This window comes from Pecten maximus, chromosome 5, assembly GCF_902652985.1.
Source record: "Pecten maximus chromosome 5, xPecMax1.1, whole genome shotgun sequence".
NCBI lineage: Eukaryota > Metazoa > Mollusca > Bivalvia > Pectinida > Pectinidae > Pecten > Pecten maximus.
The window spans coordinates 40,316,963-40,333,456 of NC_047019.1; the positions used below are offsets into that span (position 1 = coordinate 40,316,963).

Genomic DNA, 16,494 nt, shown 5'->3' on the forward strand with positions numbered 1-16,494 from the left:
ATTGGTGTTCTTTCGGGCAAAGCAAGAAGTGTTCAAGGCGCTCGTTATTTAAACAAATCTTTGTGATATCCGAGAAAGCAGAAGTAAATGTCAACACAATCTTTCCCCAACTTAAAAATGTGTAGAGTTAAGAATATAAAACCTAATATTGTAATGATCCATTGGACTTCATGCGCGCCCCTATTAGCTCAAAGATGCGTCTCTATCTAATCAAGCTACCCTAAAAAGCGCATTTATTAGCTTCCATATGCGCCTGTATTTAGCTACTCCCAAGACACACCTGTATTAGCTTCTCCATGATGCGCCTGTATAGCTACTCCAATATGTGCATCTTTTAGCTTATCCAAGATGTGCCCGAATTACCTACTCCAAGATGCACCTGGATTATCTACTTTATTAGCTACTTCAGGCTAAGGTAGCACACTACAGTAGGACAGGCTGGTCATGGGCGATTTTTTTTTTAAAATTAAAAAAAAAAAAATGTACACTATAATTGGTATATTCAGTATGAAGTAGTACATACAGGCTTCACATTTGTTAAAACAAAAATTAATAAATTGGTTCCGGGTTTTAAATTTCCGGATTTTCCTAAAGTGTGTCTACACAGGAAATTTAGTTTTGCCTACAGCAAAAAATGGAAGCCCACTGAAAAGGTAAGATAGCAGGAAAACTTAATTTGCAACATATGTCAAAACAAGATTAATTCTGTCTTTGGGATAGAGATATTTAATTTTAAATAGGTTTCAGAAAAACAATTGTGTAGAGAATTGTGTCATTTTGGGTCAAATATCATAATATTTTGCAATTTTTGAGCATTTTTTAAACTGTTACCATGGTATTCACAGCTCTAAAAATCACAGAAAATATAAGTTTACTTATCCTTCAGAGCTGTATTAAAATTGAAAATGTTGTACAGATTACAAATATATATACTTTATTAGAGGTAATATGTAAGGTTAACTGGCAATGTTTACATATCTAAAACATGTGCCATATTTTTCAGAATTGGGCATTTTTACTGTACACTGCTACATGTACCCACAGGGGCTTGGCACGATTTTCCAAATGATAGTCTATATATATGTATATACATATATATATAGACTATCATTTGGAAAATCGTGCCAAGCCCCTGTGCATGTACCTAACAACGGTGTCAACTAAGAGACAAAAGGTAACGTCCTTGCGATGTAAAGTGATATACAGAATGATGATTCAGAAAGATATCACTAAAATAGGCTGTAGAGTAAAGAAACAAGTCCAAAGTATTATTACGGTTGCAAAACTGAATTTTTCATCAGTGTTTGTTTCACGGAAGAACCACACTAAACACAATGTTCTCAATTAGGTTCCGCATAGGTCGCTTCTTAGAACAGTATTGAGTGTTGTTACAGGCTAACCAGGAGAGAGGAATATGAATGTCCACCAGGAACAATAAGTTCACAACAAGGCAATGACTCCTGGAAAATATCCATTTTATTACTATGTGTCGTATTCAGTATACGCCTAGTACACGTGTACTAAGGTATCCGGGGTGTGTTAATTATTCATATCATTGGTTATTACAATCAACAGTTGTGTTTGGTGTGTTTATCAGTTGGATTGTATGGAAATTTTCTGCTAATTTACACTTGTACCGCTATATTTGGTGTCAGTAACTGAGTTAAATTGAGCATAGTCCAGGTAACTGGAAACTGATATCGGATATGAGCTGGTAGTTTTACACCTATAAATAAGTACCAGTATCTGGATGATTGCCAAAGCGCTGAAGCTAAATTGCCAGCCCACAAAAAACTTTTACTCTCTAAAACTTTAAAAATAAGAACGAGGTTGGGGAACAAAACAGTTCACACAATTTCTCTGGTGACGTCGACAGTTCCCGTGTGACGGGAGAAAAAGACATTAAAGCGTTTCCTTAGTGACGTCACTGTGAAATCCAAAATACTGGATGTACATCATATAATTCTGATTAGTGTTACTGATTTGACATTCTACCTTATAAATAATAATAATAAATATTGTGTTTACGTGCCACACATTCAATACATGAAATCTTTGTATTAAGTACTGCCCGGCCAGTATTGACCTACGAGACATGTAATGGATGGTAATGGATAAAACCAGTATAGACTAGGGTTACATAAGGCGTCAGGAAGATAAAGGTAACTACAATCTGATACATATCTACGGCATAGCAGGCTTTCAATTTGAACTGGAATACATTTTACATGGCACAACATCAAAGAGTGTGTGAATTTGTCGGAGACGTACAGGGTGTGACGAGCTGTTTGGTCGTTGTTGTACTGGACCACGCGTATAACAGATGTTCGCCTTCATGCGAACAGATCCACCGAGTTTGAAATCTCACAATAACTTGTAATAGAATGCGTACATATTGAATATTATAACCTTCACCGCTTACGTTTACCATTTTGTTTTATAAAATATACCACTATTTAAATGTTTCTCTATTTTTTTTTATTTTTTGGAAGAGCTAGCCCGAGTTTCCTCTGGCCCTGGCACCATGACTGGTGTAGGGCCAGAGCGCACTACTATATGAAAACGTGGAATTATCCGACACCGTTTGGTGTCACTAAGATTTGGGTGCAGATAAAATAAAATCGGGCGTGACATAACACCTACCTTACATTTTTGGATAAATGAGATATCTATTTTAGTCCTATATCGAAGTTCTATCTTCGTGCTGTATACACAGCAGTTGCGCTGAAATAGAAAATGATTCTTTGGTAGATATCTTTGGTGGCATATTTCTGCCATCGTGTTATATAAAAAAAAAACTACCCTATTTTTCGGCTCTTGTGACCCTAAACAGAAATATTTTTGGGAGGGCCTTATGACATTTAAGTTAAGTGCCTGTGGAAATCAATAACTTGTTAATTGTTTTAAAGAAACTTGAAAGTCATCAGTATTAATTCAAAGCTATTTTTAACCTTTAAAATATATATGGAGTATCTGCAAATCAATCACACAAATTTGTTTTTGTCGGATACATTTAGAATATTTAAAGCCCGAGACGGCTGGATGTCTATTTATAACTTATCTCGACAACGTTAGTAGATGATATATCTGGGGGAAAGCACATTTTAGGTCGAGATCCACGATAACCTAACTTAACCGGTCGTGATAAATTATCGCGACATGTCGTCATAATAACACGACTTGTCGACATAATTATATCGACAAGTCGTGTTACCGTAATGCGACCTAAAATAACACGATGGCAGAAATATGCCACCATATATATCAAAGCATAACATACGAAAACATGGTATTTGATTTCCTGTTTTAGATAAGAGACAGTATTTATGCTTTATTCGAATTAGGTAACCGTTAGGAATGACCGTAGCGCTGATATAATGATGTGTGTTGGGTAAAGGGCGTGTTTTGGACAGATTCGCTACTCTGGCTCTGAATAGTTAATTCTCAACATTCAAGTGTAAGATACATAATATGAATAATAAGTTTGAGCCATCTGGCATCATAATAGTCATGTTTACCTATTGATACTTATTCAGGTCATGTGCTTAACTAAACTTAGAATATGGCAGTAACAAATACGCCATGCCTATTATGGTGGTATAGATTATTTACATGTCATCAACACTACAGAAACTTAAACAATCCTAATGATAGGTGATTATGTATAGTTCAGGTCGTCACTATCCACAGTGTATATACATGTAGCTGTATCGGTGTCCGTTTTTCAGCTTCCCGAGAAACACGTCTGTATCGGTATGTGTTTCTCGGGAAGCTGAAAAACGACCAGTCTGTGTTGTCGTAGTTGAGTTCTTGGACAAGACACTTTACCCCAATTGCTCTGGATGACATGCGAAAGGCTCCTGTGTGTTGTTCAGTGAGATAGTCACCAACTACTACAAGGAGAGCCCGACTCAAAACAAGCCTGGCTGTTGAAGGGGGCGATAAACCCCGTCAACAAAAAATATCGATGTCCAGTCAAAGGTGTCGCCTACCAATTAACCTGAACCTATTAGTTTAAAATGTTTATTTTCCTTAACATATCATCGTTAAATACCATTGCCTTTACAGGACACGATATTCATTACTTGCAGATATACTATTATCATCTTTCTTTCCTCTTTGAAAATATTTTACAAACAGAATAAAGTAATTACAATGAAAGATAATATAATAAATGCAAAATAAGACGTTATGGCAAAACTTAGTGCACCACAACAACACAAGTCAACACATGTATGAAGGGGGTTAATTAATTAACGTTATTTTGAAACCAAGCAGTAGATGAAATAATTTGAACGTTGAATGTGAGTGTAAATATATTCTTAACGTAAGAACGTTATGTGTAATGTGCGGGAAGATTATATAAGGTCGTCCTGTGTTATTAGAGGGGGGATGATATAAGGTCGTCCTGTGTTATAGAGGGGAGATGATATAAGGTCGTCCTGTGTTATAGAGGGGAGGTTATATAAGGTCGTCCTGTGTTATTGGAGGGGAGATGATATAAGGTCGTCCTGTGTTATTGGAGGGGAGATGATATAAGGTCGTCCTGTGTTATTGGAGGGGAGATGATATAAGGTCGTCCTGTGTTATTGGAGGGGAGATGATATAAGGTCGTCCTGTGTTATTGGAGGGGAGATGATATAAGGTCGTCCTGTGTTATAGAGGGGAGATGATATAAGGTCGTCCTGTGTTATAGAGGGGAGATGATATAAGGTCGTCCTGTGTTATTAGAGGGGAGATGATATAAGGTCGTCCTGTGTTATTGGAGGGGAGATGATATAAGGTCGTCCTGTGTTATTGGAGGGGAGATGATATAAGGTCGTCCTGTGTTATAGAGAGGAGATGATATAAGGTCGTCCAGTGTTATTGGTGGGGAGATGATATAAGGTCGTCCTGTGTTATTGGAGGGGAGATGATATAAGGTCGTCCTATGTTATAGAGAGGAGATGATATAAGGTCGTCCTGTGTTATAGAGGGGAGATGATATAAGGTCGTCCTGTGTTATAGAGGGGAGATGATATAAGGTCGTCCTGTGTTATTGGAGGGGAGATGATATAAGGTCGTCCAGTGTTATAGAGGGGAGGTTATATAAGTTCGTCCTATGTTATAGAGGGGAGATAATATAAGGTCGTCCTGTGTTATTGGAGGGGAGATGTTATAAGGTCGTCCTGTGTTATTAGAGGGGAGATGGTATAAGGTCGTCCTGTGTTATTGGAGGGGAGATGATATAAGGTCGTCCAGTGTTATTGGTGGGGAGATGATATAAGGTCGTCCTGTGTTATTGGAGGGGAGATGATATAAGGTCGTCCTGTGTTATAGAGGGGAGATGATATAAGGTCGTCCTGTGTTATTGGAGGGGAGATGATATAAGGTCGTCCTGTGTTATAGAGGGGAGGTTATATAAGGTCGTCCTGTGTTATAGAGGGGAGATAATATAAGGTCGTCCTGTGTTATTGGAGGGGAGATTATATAAGGTCGTCCTGTGTTATAGAGGGGAGGTTATATAAGTTCGTCCTATGTTATAGAGGGGAGATTATATAAGGTCGTCCAGTGTTATTGGAGGGGAGATGATATAAGGTCGTCCAGTGTTATTGGAGGGGAGATGATATAAGGTCGTCCTGTGTTATTAGAGGGGGGATGATATAAGGTCGTCCTGTGTTATAGAGGGGAGATGATATAAGGTCGTCCTGTGTTATAGAGGGGAGATGATATAAGGTCGTCCTGTGTTATTGGAGGGGAGATGATATAAGGTCGTCCTGTGTTATTGGAGGGGAGATGATATAAGGTCGTCCTGTGTTATAGAGGGGAGATGATATAAGGTCGTCCTGTGTTATAGAGGGGAGGTTATATAAGGTCGTCCTGTGTTATTGGAGGGGAGATGATATAAGGTCGTCCTGTGTTATTGGAGGGGAGATGATATAAGGTCGTCCTGTGTTATAGAGAGGAGATTATATAAGGTCGTCCTGTGTTATAGAGGGGAGATGATATAAGGTCGTCCTGTGTTATAGAGGGGAGATGATATAAGGCCGTCCTGTGTTATTGGAGGGGAGATGATATAAGGTCGTCCTGTGTTATAGAGAGGAGATGATATAAGGTCGTCCTGTGTTATAGAGGGGAGATGATATAAGGTCGTCCTGTGTTATTGGAGGGGAGATGATATAAGGTCGTCCTGTGTTATAGAGAGGAGATGATATAAGGTCGTCCTGTGTTATTGGAGGGGAGATGATATAAGGTCGTCCTGTGTTATAGAGAGGAGATGATATAAGGTCGTCCTGTGTTATAGAGGGGAGATGATATAAGGTCGTCCTGTGTTATTGGAGGGGAGATGATATAAGGTCGTCCTGTGTTATAGAGAGGAGATGATATAAGGTCGTCCTGTGTTATAGAGAGGAGATGATATAAGGTCGTCCTGTGTTATAGAGAGGAGATGATATAAGGTCGTCCTGTGTTATTGGAGGGGAGATGATACAAGGTCGTCCTGTGTTTTAGAGAGGAGATGATATAAGGTCGTCCTGTGTTATTGGAGGGGAGATGATATAAGGTCGTCCTGTGTTATTGGAGGGGAGATGATATAAGGTCGTCCTGTGTTATAGAGGGGAGGTTATATAAGGTCGTCCTGTGTTATAGAGGGGAGATTATATAAGGTCGTCCTGTGTTATTGGAGGGGAGATGGTATAAGGTCGTCCTGTGTTATTGGAGGGGAGATGATATAAGGTCGTCCTGTGTTATTGGAGGGGAGATGATATAAGGTCGTCCTGTGTTATAGAGGGGAGATGATATAAGGTCGTCCTGTGTTATAGAGGGGAGATGATATAAGGTCGTCCTGTGTTATAGAGGGGAGATGATATAAGGTCGTCCTGTGTTATAGAGGGGAGATGATATAAGGTCGTCCTGTGTTATAGAGGGGAGATGATATAAGGTCGTCCTGTGTTATAGAGGGGAGATTATATAAGGTCGTCCTGTGTTATAGAGGGGAGATGATATAAGGTCGTCCTGTGTTATAGAGGGGAGATGATATAAGGTCGTCCTGTGTTATAGAGGGGAGATGATATAAGGTCGTCCTGTGTTATAGAGGGGAGATGATATAAGGTCGTCCTGTGTTATAGAGGGGAGATGATATAAGGTCGTCCTGTGTTATAGAGGGGAGATGATATAAGGTCGTCCTGTGTTATAGAGGGGAGATGATATAAGGTCGTCCTGTGTTATAGAGGGGAGATGATATAAGGTCGTCCTGTGTTATAGAGGGGAGATGATATAAGGTCGTCCTGTGTTATAGAGGGGAGATGATATAAGGTCGTCCTGTGTTATAGAGGGGAGATTATATAAGGTCGTCCTGTGTTATAGAGGGGAGATTATATAAGGTCGTCCTGTGTTATAGAGGGGAGATGATATAAGGTCGTCCTGTGTTATTGGAGGGGAGATGATATAAGGTCGTCCTGTGTTATAGAGGGGAGATGATATAAGGTCGTCCTGTGTTATAGAGGGGAGTTATATAAGGTCGTCCTGTGTTATTAGGAGGGGAGATGATATAAGGTCGTCCTGTGTTATAGAGGGGAGGATGATATAAGGTCGTCCTGGTTATTTGGAGGGGAGATTATATAAGGTCGTCCTGTGTTATTAGAGGGGAGATGATATAAGGTCGTCCTGTGTTATTGGAGGGGAGATGATATAAGGTCGTCCTGTGTTATTGGAGGGGAGATGATATAAGGTCGTCCTGTGTTATAGAGGGGAGATGATATAAGGTCGTCCTGTGTTATTGGAGAGGAGATGATATAAGGTCGTCCTGTGTTATAGAGGGGAGATGATATAAGGTCGTCCTGTGTTATAGAGGGGAGATGATATAAGGTCGTCCTGTGTTATAGAGGGGAGATTATATAAGGTCGTCCTGTGTTATTGGAGGGGAGATGATATAAGGTCGTCCTGTGTTATTGGAGGGGAGATGATATAAGGTCGTCCTGTGTTATAGAGGGGAGATGATATAAGGTCGTCCTGTGTTATAGAGGGGAGGTGATATAAGGTCGTCCTGTGTTATTGGAGGGGAGATGATATAAGGTCGTCCTGTGTTATAGAGAGGAGATGATATAAGGTCGTCCTGTGTTATAGAGGGGAGATGATATAAGGTCGTCCTGTGTTATTGGAGGGGATATTTTATAAGGTCGTCCTGTGTTATTGGAGGGGAGATGATATAAGGTCGTCCTGTGTTATAGAGGGGAGATGATATAAGGTCGTCCTGTGTTATTGGAGGGGAGATGATATAAGGTCGTCCTGTGTTATAGAGGGGAGATGATATAAGGTCGTCCTGTGTTATTGGAGGGGAGATGTTATAAGGTCGTCCTGTGTTATTGGAGGGGAGATGTTATAAGGTCGTCCTGTGTTATTGGAGGGGAGATGGTATAAGGTCGTCCTGTGTTATAGAGGGGAGATGATATAAGGTCGTCCTGTGTTATAGAGGGGAGATGATATAAGGTCGTCCTGTGTTATTGGAGGGGAGATTATATAAGGTCGTCCTGTGTGATAGAGGGGAGATGATATAAGGTCGTCCTGTGTTATAGAGAGGAGATTATATAAGGTCGTCCTGTGTTATTGGAGGGGAGATGGTATAAGGTCGTCCTGTGTTATTGGAGGGGAGATGATATAACGTCGTCCTGCGTTATAGAGGGGAGATGATATAAGGTCGTGCTGTGTTATTGAAGGGGAGACAACAAAAGGTCATTTTACTCGACTTTTGAAATAGATACCGATGTCAAATTATTCGGAATATAAGTATATAACAAGGAATAACAAGCGTCAAGAGATACAGTTTTCCTATTGTGTTCCCTCAAACCTAAAAACGGTTGTCATTGGCAAAGCAGTAGCAAGGCCTTGTGATATTTAAGTTGTACCAATCCGAAATACCAAATTAAGTTGAATTTTGAGTAGATATATATATATAAGAACTGTATCAGGTATAGGAAATATAAAGTTCCTGGAAATGTCAAGCTAGGAATAAAAAAACGTCGCGTACGGATTATCCACCTACGCCCTGGAAGAAAGCGTGATAACGCGCCAATCTACCAGTGTTTATTAGAACTTCCTCATAATTGAAAATCGATGGTGGATGTCTACAACTAAAAGGCGATTTATAAATAGTTTGTAGTGCTCGGGTACCTTTTTCTGCCATATAGATGACGAGTCAGAGAAGCCTATATAGATGGAGACATGGACGACAGACAGCTGGTGATAAAATGACGTCTGTACGTGAAGTACAGTTGCATGATGTACACAGCATATCCCGAAATGCATGTCCACGAAAATTTTGAAAGACGTCGACAACTATAAGGTAAAAAAAAGACATTCAGACAGGTAAACTTATGCGGCTTTCTTTACTCGATATAAATTATCTTTAACAGTTGAGGGGAATAAGACGTCTGAAAACGTATTGTTCCCGGTCTTCGATCTTTTCCATTTGACGATTTGTCTCCTCTGTCATGTTTACGGCGCGCAGATGATGTTGCCTTTCTGAATTTGTTAAGTCTGATAAATAACTTTAATCAACGGCTTCCCATATATCAGTTCATCACTCACTCATACAAATCGATGGCGTCTGTGCCTCATCCTCCCGCAATCGAATCTGACATCGTCGGACAGAATAGTCTCCAAATTCACAATTGATCTTAATCAGTTTTCCCAATAGGAAATGCATCATACTCTCATGTTTTAACGCAAAAGTTGATTCGATGTACAACGGATTGTTCCCGACATTACGATTTCCATTGATACACGTGCTAAGAACACACGAAAGATGTAGGTAAGTGGAAAAGTAGTGACGTTGTAAGGTCGGCATCATAGAGATATATTCTGTTGCCTTTTATGATATGAAATTAAATGTGCACAGTGCTCGTTTGTTGGTGCGATGGCTCCATTGTCCACATCCTAGTTCTCATTTTGAGAATATGACTAAACCTAAATATGCTCTAGATGTATCTGGCATGGTCGTTAAAGCTTCAGGGAAGGCCAAACATCTTGTAAATCGTTAATTCACCGAGAAATATCATGTACAGCTCAAACAAACGCTGGATACTCTTGTACGAATGATAACTATCATACAAAGCGACTTTGTGTCTCGCAGTTTCCTTGCCCAACAGTGGCGTCACAATTTCAGATAGCGTTGTCTTATATGAGTATGTCAATATTGACAAATGCATTCTCATTCTTCCCCGAACAAATTCAAAAACACCGACGCTATTATAGTTAAGGATACTTTGTGATTGAGATCGGATTAATATAAATCGTGTATTAATGCAGTGAACTATTACCAGATGCTAGTAAACAGTCGATATGAATCTGGTTGACAGATAAATAGAATGTCGCACCGAATTGTAATCATATCGACTGTATATTAACATCTAGTAACAGTTCAATGCTTATATTTACATTTTGACTTATTTTTCTTAATTTAACACAATTAGGACGTTTCAATTTGGCGCTTACCAATCGGCCAGCAAGTTCAATTCCCAGAACAGCCGGTATTTCCGGTAAACTAATATAGTTCATCGTTTATCATAAGCAACGAGTACATAAAATGGTTTGAACACAAATTGAACTCTTTATTTATTATATAGAGTGTAATTTTATCGTGAATTTTTAATAATTACATCTTACTATTTTGATGACTTGGAATAAAAGTCGTTATCGCGAATTGATGTATGATTTAGAAGTGATAAGGCGGGTTTCAAATGGATTGCATCAAGAGACCCCAGCGTTTCCACGGAAATGGTTGTTTCCAGCGACTGAATTTACATTTTTGGAAAATATTTATTTTTATTTCAAAATGAAAGTCTTTCTGTCAATAGATGGCGACGTTTCCAAGGACATTTCGTTTGAAACAGATTCCATTTCTGATCGGTAAGATGGGGTAGCAGACGACGTTGACGAACTTGGTAATTTCGTAAATGTTTCAGTATTTAACGGTCGATCGGGTCAAATTTTATTTGATAAATATGCTTCTCTTCATAACGGGGTGACTCTTTTCACCGTGAATAGAATATTATATGTTTGTTTAGTGCCGGTGTTATGTGTGGCGAATTATTGAGATCTACACGTTTCAATTCCTATGCGTAATCTCCTTTGCCTTGTATACCGTGCCACTTTCTACAATCAGTTTTAGCATATTGTCAAACTTGTCTATCGGTATTGCTTATGAATTACGGTCTCCATCACAAGAGATGAATGAACGTTCTGCCAATTTTATGACCATTGATTTGATCAGTAATTTCATAAGTGTTGTAGAAGCACCTGGCTGCTTGATAAAGTATTCTCGTAACCGACTTCACCAAGCGCTGGCAGAAAATTTGTTTTCAATCTCCTACAGCTTGGAAGGGAGAAAACTGCAATCACTCTGAAGTTTTCTTCCATCCAAAATAGAACTAGTTGAAGAAACATTTTAAAAATGTATTGTCGAACTACTCTACTTTGAGAGATGATTTCGGGACACCATAGCATGTGTGAAGTACTTACATGTGCCGTGGATGACTGGCCTCATCAATAAGATGCAACCTTATCGGTCTGACAGTGGCGAATGTCGTGTGACATGTGGAATTAGATTCTGGTGTCAAACACGACAGGGTAGGATGGATAATTAGATATCCTAATTAAGATTGATGACAATAAAATCGTAAAACAAGCTGAGGAAAACCCGAGTATATATCCTTCTACGAGGGTATGGATCGATATGTGGTATATAGGCAGCGCCGGGCTGTCGATGCTGACAGAGCAGTCTGGTGGTGTTAGGTAAACACCACCATTAGCCTCTCAAGTACACTTATAGAGTAATTAAGTGTCCATACTAACATCGGTTACAATATTTATCTCACGTTGTTTCTGAACATATCGTGATTGACCAAATGTATTCGGGCTTGTTCTAAAGGCCAGTACATGCATTTGTCACTTTTCGTCTCGTTTGATTTACATATATATACATTAATCCTGTTTACAGCAACATTTCTGTTGGGTGAAGTTGTTTTCATTTCATCCCGTAATACAAAACTGATGTCATTGTTTGTACGAGTCTTTCCGATTGGCTGGTGGAGCAGTTGGATATATGAAATTAGTATGTTAGATAAAAGAAGCAACCTTGTGTTGTATTTAGCCAAGGTTAAAGGTTAATTGTATGGTCAGAACAAACGATAATATACGGTATGATAACGCGCTTCATGTTGCATTTCACCTTCGTCCACTGACATTCACATTCTTCATAAATTCCAACCAAAAACAGCGCAATGCTTATATGTATCATTGAGCAATTTAACCAAATACCCTAATTCCTTAACGGAATTCAAATTTCCCGCCTTTATCTTCAATGAGTGGGCCATTCTTTAAACAGGTAAACCGTGCTTTTCAGTTTAAACGATAGTACGTGGAACAATAGAAAACTTTTATTTATATAAAACATAATTATGATATTACTTGGTATTCGGAAAAAATTCGTTTCTTCCGGCAACATTTTTTTCAAGGTCGCGGATGCTTGCACTACATGCAATGTTGCATCATCATGCCATCGCGTGTTAAATCTTTTAAAATACATGACGTTCTAGTACTATTACTTGTAACATAAATATAACCCTTGTGTTTGTATGGTGTTACTTAAAGTATAAGATATATACACGTATATAACATAGAAAAGCAGACGTAGTGCTGTAATATTCCGAAGTTGTAGTATCGTTATCTATTTATTGTGACCACGTTCATTTTGCGGTGACCATATTCTACACTGCCTCGTCTTATAGCAGTCTATAAGAGAGGGCTTGTATAAGTTAACTTGTGCCCAGCCCTCTTACTTGATTTTAAGAAGCATGAAATATGTTTAGGCAATCTATATATACTGTTGTCGCCGTGTGTATAACCGTAATATCATTACGATGATGCGTTAATGGCGTTGGATCCCTGATCGACGTTATACCAACAACGATGAGTATTATACACGTTTGCCCCCTAGCATACATAGAGACCCGAATGTAATATTACTAATTTCATGGTGTCTTCGATGTCTTTGATCAAATCATTTCATACAATTTTGCAACAAGCTTTTTATTTATGATATATACCTATGTTTATATATACGTTTATTATAAAAGGATTGGCCTGCGCTAGTCTATATGCTTTCTTCTCAAAAATAAAAAGTACATATGTCATATGCTAATTACTCAAGAAAATATCTACAAACCTCAGAATCCCATTTTTATGGACTTGGTTCCGAGGAAACAGCAGCTGATTCAGGTTGATACTGTATTTCGTCAAGACCTGTTGGAGAGGTCTCCACCAATCAGAAACAGCAAAAATCACAGTCATATAACAATTTAGATTAATCAGTATAGTTAACATATACCACATATCATACGACACTGTAAACTGCTCTCAAACCTCGGCGAATTTCAATATTTTCACAGATTAGCGAAATGATGAATTAGCACACACTTACATTCTTCCCATTAAATAGATATAGAAATTACAATTAGCGCCATCATGATTAAGTGCTATGCTTCCAACGCGAAAAGCGTTTAAATAGGATTTCTGCTAAAAATGTACGTTAACGGTATGTCATGGATTTCATGTTGGTGGGAACACCAAGGTTATGATGTTGATTATAACTACTACTATCTACATACAGCTGACTAACTTGTTAGGTACCATGTCACCTCAGCATTATAAACTAGTCATGGTGTTTTCCCTTGATAACGTATGAACCCGTTTCTCATTAAACATGCACCTCATGGTGTTTGTTCTTTTATTGTAATTAACACGACCCCATTATACAGCCATGCCAACGCCGCACCGTGACATTTCAATTGTTGGTCCCACGAGGTAGATTAGAGCATTAATTAACGTTGAAGTTCGCTATTGATTTCTACGTTTTATCTTCATAGATGAGATAATGTGTTGTTTTTGAGAGATACACATTATCATATTTCTGATATTTACTTAGATTAATGGTAGCATTAACGCCATGTATAACCCCGTTATGTTGACATGAATGTGTATAACCGCCATAGGCAATTGTAGAATTTTCCGCGAATCAGCATTGATGGCTTACCAATAAATTCATTAAGGTTACAATAGTGTAGTAGGTGGTAATGGTCATTTCTTGTTTATGTTTTTCAGATTACACCATGACCCATCAGTATCCCAGTTGAGAAATTCAAGTAATACAGTAAGAGTTTTTTTCTGAGAAAATCCAGCAAACATTACCACCTGACGTCTTCCTTTCCATGGCGAAATGAGTGACGTAGGGATAGCCCTTCTGGTTCTCGGGATTTGCATGGTGGCGGCGGTGGTGATCGCTATTTTAATTCGTCTTTTCGGGATTTACAATTTCACGTCCTGTTTTGCCACGGGGGAAGAGAAAGCAGTATTAACTCAGCATGAACAGTACAACGGATACATGGTAATTATAACTTAAAGGGTAGATCTAGTACAAATGTACATGATAATTATAACTAAAATGGTAGACATAGTACAAATATACACGGTAAGTATAACTACGTTTGTAGACCTACAATGTAGTACAATGTATAGATGATACATGGTACATATAAAATAGCAGAACCTTATTTGTTAGACCCAGTGTGATGTAAATCTGAACTGTATCTGTTAGACCCCGTGTGATATATATCTGGTATTTATCTGTTAGACCCCGTGTGATATATATCTGGTATTTATCTGTTAGACCCAGTGTGATATATATCTGGTATTTATCTGTTAGACTCAGTGTGATATATATCTGGTATTTATCTGTTAGACCCCGTGTGATATATATCTGGTATTTATCTGTTAGACCCAGTGTGATATATATCTGGTATTTATCTGTTAGACCCAGTGTGATATATATCTGGTATTTATCTGTTAGACACAGTGTGATATATATCTGGTATTTATCTGTTAGACTCAGTGTGATATGTATCTGGAATTTATCTGTTAGACTCAGTGTGATATATATATGGTATTTATCTGTTAGACCCAGTGTGATGTATATCTGGTATTTATCTGTTAGACCCAGTGTGATATATATCTGGTATTTATCTGTTAGACCCAGTGTGATATATATCTGGAATTTATCTGTTAGACTCAGTGTGATATATATATGGTATTTATCTGTTAGACCCAGTGTGATGTATATCTGGTATTTATCTGTTAGACCCAGTGTGATGTATATCTGGTATTTATCTGTTAGACCCAGTGTGATATATATCTGGTGTTTATCTGTTAGACCCAGTGTGATATATATCTGGTGTTTATCTGTTAGACCCAGTGTGATGTATATCTGGTATTTATCTGTTAGACCCAGTGTGATGTATATCTGGTATTTATCTGTTAGACCCAGTGTGATGTATATCTGGTATTTATCTGTTAGACCCAGTGTGATGTATATCTGGTATTTATCTGTTAGACCCAGTGTGATGTATATCTGGTATTTATCTGTTAGACCCAGTGTGATGTATATATGGTATTTATCTGTTAGACTCAGTGTGATGTATATCTGTATTTATCTGTTAGAACCAGTGTGATATATACATGGTAAGTTTGACTCTATGGATAAAGCTATTAAACAGACACATTGTAAACTCATTTTAAATATGTCATACAGTAGGAATCAATTTTAGAACGGCTGAAATCACTGATTAACTAACTGTTTATCATATTCTTTCTTTAAAAACACATCAAGCACAAAATATATATAATTTAAAAAAAAAGAATTATGATTGTAGATAAAGTTAATATTCACGAGTAGCTTGGGGACATACAATTATCATTTTTAAGTATAAAATTTCTAGAAGAGTGCTTTGAGTTCTGTCATCTTTTGACGTGTTTAGAATTTCAGTTTTAGTCCGACATTAATGATGTGACTGTTTTTATAAAGGTTTCAAATGTTTAACTTGATTTGCTGATCACGAAAGTAATCTCAATACATCTTAAGCTTCCATGATAGGATCATAGTGGAATGTCGGTGACAGTATTGGCAGTGATACGTTGCCTGACAGCAGCAGGTGACATGCACCCAGATCAATAACAAGACAACGCAGTTTACGCATATTTCAACAACATGTTTGAATGTCTCCTGCTTACGAGCATGCTGTTGTCATTCCGTGGTAAGGAACGATAGTCTGAGTACTGTTCCGGTGTGTACGCAACACAGTAATCACGTGCGACTATGGTTACGTGTTGCATTGGTTACATGTACAGGTACGCGTGACGTTTCATTGGTAACATGCACGCGTGACGATGGTTACGTGTTGCGTTTGTTACGGGTAAGTGTAACGATCACGTGTGACATTGATGACAATTGTAACAATGGTCATTTGTGATGTGTTACGTGCGACGATAGCCATATGTAGATGTCCCGTGTAATGGTGGTGTTACGTTAGAATGGGGGCACGCAGTATTTACCGCGTAGTTTTGTTCTCATCTCTGTCATTACATCACACATATAATCAATATTCATCGATACTATGCATATAGAGT

General features: G+C 38.3%; 1 protein-coding gene across 1 annotated transcript in view; it reads left to right on the forward strand.

Moving 5' to 3' along the window:
* The window catches only part of LOC117328016 (synaptotagmin-12-like), a 63,796-nt gene that overhangs the window by 14,736 nt on the left and 32,566 nt on the right, over positions 1-16,494 (forward strand). The window contains exon 2 of the mRNA XM_033885320.1: positions 14,137-14,419. Within this exon, the coding sequence (XP_033741211.1) occupies positions 14,252-14,419 (168 nt within the window). The 5' untranslated portion in view covers positions 14,137-14,251. The remainder of the gene's footprint in view (positions 1-14,136; positions 14,420-16,494) is intronic.